Source organism: Berghia stephanieae, chromosome 2 (genome assembly GCF_034508935.2).
Source record: "Berghia stephanieae isolate SIO BIC M18660-M18661 chromosome 2, UCSD_Bste_1.3, whole genome shotgun sequence".
Taxonomy (NCBI): Eukaryota; Metazoa; Mollusca; class Gastropoda; order Nudibranchia; family Aeolidiidae; genus Berghia; species Berghia stephanieae.
The window spans coordinates 96,960,777-96,966,776 of NC_088361.1; the positions used below are offsets into that span (position 1 = coordinate 96,960,777).

Consider the following 6,000-nt stretch of genomic DNA (forward strand, 5'->3'; position numbering starts at 1 on the left):
TTTAATAGAATTATAAAGCACATCACAAAAAGCCTTGTTGTGTTCACCAATAACCTAAAGTGGAAACATTCAATTAAGTACAGAGCCAAATACAAGCATTATGAGGGGTTCTGATAGCTCAGTTGATAGTGCACTCATTTCTTACGCAAAGGAACCAGGATAAACCCCAGTGAAGACGAGATTATTTTCTGTCCCTCTTGTCCACCTAGCAATGATTGGGGCGTGGTAGATCTAGTGGAAAGTCAGAAAGAACTTATCCTATCAAAGGGGGAGCTATAGAAAAACTGTGATAAAATTCTGCTCCATGGGCCTTTAGGCCCTGAAGGACTACTAAATATAAGTACTACACGGGTAAGGTTAACTTGACAACATAATCAATTTTATTGAAGCAAAGTATTATAAAATATAATAAACTATACAAATATATTTATAATACGAGGGCTCTTTCAGAAATAACTGAAAAATGCCCATTGCTCAGCAACCAGTGGAGATTTTTAAATTCTGTAAACGGATATTCCCAGAAATTATGAAGTGCATCATTTTGCACAATGAATTTCTAGACGATTTTAAAGATGGCGGCCCACCTTGAAACTTGGTCAAAGGAGGAAATCAGAGCTGTCATACGTTTTTTGAACGCCAAAAGTCTGAATCCTACCAAAATTCATAAAGAACTTCAGAGTGTATATGGTGAGCATGTTATAAGCCGTACTATCACTGGTGTAATTTATTTGAAGCCGGCCATTCCGACTTGACAGACAGGGAAGGGAGAGGGCGTTCGATAACTGCGACGTCAGAAGACAATGTGAAGCAAGTTGATGAGCTTATTCATCAAGACAGGAGGTTGAAACTTCATGAAATCGCAAGCAGTCTTGAAATTTCGGAAACTTCTGCCCATAGAATTGTATTTGATGAACTTGGCTACAGAAAAGTCAGGGCAAGATGGGTTCCTAAGCAATTGACAGACAATCATAAAGAACAAAGATTGGACATCTGCAGGGAACTTTTGAGAAGAAGCAAGAGCTCACGCAGGGTTCACGGGCATACTGCCAACGCCGGCGGGGACTTTCTAGGGTACGATGTGACTTTTCTTGACAGCATAGTCACCGGTGATGAGACTTGGTTGCACCATTGCACCCCAGAAACAAAGCAAGATTCGATGACATGGAAACATCCATCCTCACCTGTCGCAAAGAAATTCAAAGTCATGCGGTCAGCAAAGAAAATAATGGGAACTGTTTTCTGGGACAGTCGTGGTGTTATTCTGTTCGAAACCTTACAACCTGGAGAAACAATCAATGCTGCAAGGTACTGCCAAACTCTTGACAAGCCTAGGGAGGCCATTCGCAGAAAGCGCCCAGGGCAGTTGACCAACGGGGTCATTTTGCAACACGACAACGCTACACCCCACACAGCACGAGTGACGCAAGGTTGGCTAGAGAAATATGGATGGGAGATTTTGCCACACCCACCACACAGTCCAGAGCTCGCACCATCTGATTATCACCTCTTTGGGCCACTGAAACGTGAGCTGGCAGGAAAGCGCTTTGATGTCGATGAAGAGCTTGTTGACCATGTGCGGAAATGGCTACAAAACCTTGATGGAAATTTCTTCCGAGAGGGTATCTATTCCATGGTGCGGCGTTGGCAGAAGTGTGTCGACAGACTTGGCTGTTACGTAGAGAAATGAAGGACGAGTCAAGGTATGAACACGTGCAAGAATTTTGTTGATAGCATAAAAAATGCGGATTTTACAGGCATTTTTCGGTTAATTATGAAAGATCCCTCGTATAATACAACTATGAAGCTTTCACATGCTATTTAGTACAAAGGTCAATAAGTATAGAAGGAACGAAATTGACATCACTCAGCTCTTTGACACTGTTTTTTTATGAGCAGTTTTCAGTTAAATTATATCAATCAGACTATAAACCATGAAGGTTACACATAATTTAGTTTGTTGGTGTGGTATATGTCCGGCTGGTGGATGTTTTGAGTTTTTTAGCCAAGTGCATAGCATCAATAAGATTCATTTAATTTCGAGTGAGGTTAAGATGGTATTACCGAATATATTCATCAATGTTCATTTCATTCAGATCTATAGTATACCTGTGATGTAGTTTGCACCAATAAAGAAAAAAATAAGAAGAAAGAAGAAAAAAACAATTAAAAAGAAACAGATAGATTAAAACATAAAAACCACCTGTCAATCTTTTCAAGAGCTTCAGCAATATGAGCCAGAGGACGTCGTACTTGATTGCGTAAATTTGCTTGAAGCAAAGGGAGGCAGAGGTTCCACTGAGTGACGCAACCAACTTGAATCACATTGGGATCTCCAAGACGAAGAGCATTTAGGATGGCCTCCTCACTTCTCTTGATAGCTTGCATGCGTACCTGATGGAGATGATATATATTCAAAAACTTCCTATAAAAACTGGCAGACCATTGCTTTTGCTCAAATATATTTATAAACACCATAAAATGCAATAAATCTTATATTTAATTGCAGATTGTTGATGACGAAGGTACTCCCTTTGAATATATTTTTACAAGTACAATAAAAACAGTTATTCTTACCGCTATTGCATTTTTCTGGAAAGTTTCCTTTTTATCACCAAGATTGTAAACCATGAGTTCGCACTGAACAAATTCCAACTCAAGATAAAAGCCTTGGTCCTAAAAAAAAAAAGAAGAAATGATATCCAATTAATATAATAATTTACAGTGTTATAATAAAATATCAGATTAAGATTCCATTAAAATGCCATGGAAGTTACAAACGGGAAGACATCAGACAACAGTTTGATATAGCAACTTATGTATTCTTAGTGTCATTATCGCTGTAAATGGGCCTTAATCTAATAGCATGAATATAATGTTCAACTATAGGAAACTTTAAAAAAATAAAAGATTAACATCTTAACCAGTTTTTTTTTTTTGGTTTAATTCTAAGGCTCCTTTGGATTCGTTTGTTTAAGCAATGAAAGACGTCATAATATGTCAGTTTGACTTCAATAGTCTATCTTTACTCAAAAGTAAGATCCTCTATTTGATGAAGAAAGAAGTGTGTTCAATAATATCAATATTTTTCTTGTGAGTCTAAAAATCGGGATACAATAAAGTTGAGAAATATTTCACTCATGCTAACCTTATATGGAAATCAAGTACGCCTTAATTTATCTTTTAAAAAATTAGCATCAACTAATTTCACAGTAGTTCTCTTTTTTTTCTTGTTTTTTTTTTTTTCATTTTTAGTTTATGAGCAAACAAGATTTAATGATCTTATTACCTTGACAACACAAGCTTTCATACTGTCCACACAAGCAGACGCCAAATGTGGCAAATCTATCTCCAGACACAAGCGGCACAATTCCAAAAGGAGAAGAGGTCTAAGAAAAAAAAGAAAGTTTTAAAAGGTTTAATGCTTTCTCTATTCTTCACATTTACTATCAAATTATTTTCTACACTGGATCAAACATATGTAAAATAGGCTTAAGGTCTAGTTACAAATAAAACATATTCAAATTTTAACGAAATTCCCTTTAATCATCCCCCCCTCCCCATTTGGAAATATTTTAGCTTATATTCCAAGGGAAAATTGGAGTAACGCTCGTATCAACCACATTGTACAGCGGAGAATCAAACTCGAAACCTCCTTGGTATGAAGCAAAAACCATACAACTGTGTCGTGCCACCTCTAAATGCGTTTCTGATTTTTTTTTTAAATCATTCCTTTTTTGTTATTTAAAGAAAATCGAATATCAAGAGGAATTAGAAATTACACTTAACATACATGCTCCCTTTATATATAAAAGCTTGAATAAATTGTTTGAGCCAATAAAAATTAACTATCTATTTTTCATAAAAGCATGTAAAATATTGATTGTTGTATTTAAAAAAAAATAATAATAATATTATAATTTTTACTACTTTATAATATCAACTATTTTACTCCAACAGGCATGTTGGTGTATGTGTTGGTCTGTGTGTTTGTGTGTGTGTGTATGTGTGTTTGTGTGTGTGTATTGTATGTGCAATGTCTTCATGAATTCACGTTTTAAACAGTTATGTCAAAAAACCATACTGCACAAATTAAGAGAATCATTCGTCAAGATGTGAAAACATCCAATGTGTAAATCACACTTCAATAAATACCAAGTTATGCCACAAGGATTATTAAATCATACTTTTTCATTCACACTTAATATATGTTATGATTAATACCATAATATATCATAGTATGTCAAATGTCAAATATAAAGAAAAAGACATAAATTCAGGTTTCAAAACCCTGCAGACGACAATATATGCAATAAAATGTATAAATTAATAAGTCATCCAAAAAATAATCAACATTTGAATGGCATGAATGTGCATTATCGATTTTTGCTAATGTTCATCCACGATGTGTTTGCATGTTCATTTCTGAATCCAGAAGTCTAATTAACAAAATCATAACATTTAGCGTTAACTATTTATTAAACAGAGTCAAAGCAGCATCTTTCAAAGCACCTTCCCAACTAGTATTAAATGTTCCTATTTGTTATTGCTTTTAATAGCCAATGATATTCAAAACAACAGATCAATTATTGTAAATAGACTAATTATGAAACAAGGTCTGTTATTTTATTCCTTTATGCATGCCAGGCATTGCAAAGTTTTATGAAAGCCATCACCCGGTTTGTGAAGTTCATGGAGAGAATGCAAAATTATAATGTTAGATAATGAGTTCAGAACTTTAAAGAAAAAGCGGAAGACTATTGCTTCTAACATATAAGTAAACTCTTGACGTAGATTATTATTATTATTATTATTATTATTATTATTATTATTATTATTATTATTATTATTATTATTATCATTATCATTATTATTATTATCATTATTATTATTATTAGTATTATTATTATTATTATTATATATTATTATTATATCATCATCATCATCATCCTCATCATCATCATCATCATCATCATCATCATCATCATAATCATCATCATCATCATCATCATCAAAGTTGTTATCATCATATACGTCATAATCATCTTTATTGCTAATGCCATCCAATTTTTAATACAATATATATATGCAAACATTCTCAGACAATGCTAAGGCAAACTTATATTAATTACTCCCACTCGAATACATATAAAAATATAATATATTATCTGATCTGTTAGGCAAAAGAAACTGGCCAACAGTTTAAAAAGTTTTTTTCCATAAACCATGATAGAACAAAACTGTGTCATAAATCTCTACCCTTAACATTTCCAAAATTAAAAGCAGATAAATATCCAACTACAAAAGAAGCTGATCATTTATACAGTGGTCTCCATTTATAAGCAGGGTTCCCGGGAATAAGTCAGAGCGTGCTAAAAGCTGGATCGTTCTTTAAAATTGGATTCTGAATATTTTTAGTGCTAAGTCAATGTCCCTAAGATCCAATTGGTCAAAATATGTTTCCCCTTTGAATTTCTATAAATGTATGCACTGAGTCCCATGTCTGAAACTGACATTGGTCCGTTTAAAAGCCTTTTAAAATATTCTTTCCTTTACGAATTGCTTTTTAAAAAAAAGGTTGGACAAATGTTTTCCCTATAACATGATGCGACGATATCAGACAGAGAGACAAAGAAGTTGCTATGTTTAAATATTGTCTGGATAGACACACTGATGTGAGCCTTTATTTCTCCGCACTGGTTCTCTGTTCTCATTAATTTATTTCCATGTAAAGTCTAATATAATATACATATTATATAAACAAAATTTATAGAGTGCCAATTTCAACGTATCGTGTACTTTACAAGACACAGGTGACAGGAGAATTTTAAGAGAGTTTAAAGTTACACTTGTAGATGATCTTATACTGACACCAATGGAATATGAAGACTGTGGTTTTGAAACATTAAGGAAAAATCAATTTAAAATGTTCTGTCTTCAGACGAGACTTGAAGCATAACAACTGAGAGGAAATTCCAGATTGATGTTGCTGCAAAGTAAAAC

General features: G+C 33.9%; 1 protein-coding gene across 13 annotated transcripts in view; it reads right to left on the reverse strand.

The window, feature by feature from the left end:
- The window catches only part of LOC144965958 (cilia- and flagella-associated protein 46-like), a 105,789-nt gene that overhangs the window by 78,359 nt on the left and 21,430 nt on the right, over positions 1 to 6,000 (reverse strand). For all 13 annotated transcript variants that reach the window (XM_078901871.1, XM_078901872.1, XM_078901869.1 and 10 more), the window contains 3 exons: positions 3,287 to 3,386; positions 2,575 to 2,673; positions 2,201 to 2,391 (listed from right to left, as the gene is read on the reverse strand). In XM_078901871.1, coding sequence (XP_078757997.1) covers positions 2,201 to 2,391; positions 2,575 to 2,673; positions 3,287 to 3,386 — 390 coding nt within the window. The remainder of the gene's footprint in view (positions 1 to 2,200; positions 2,392 to 2,574; positions 2,674 to 3,286; positions 3,387 to 6,000) is intronic.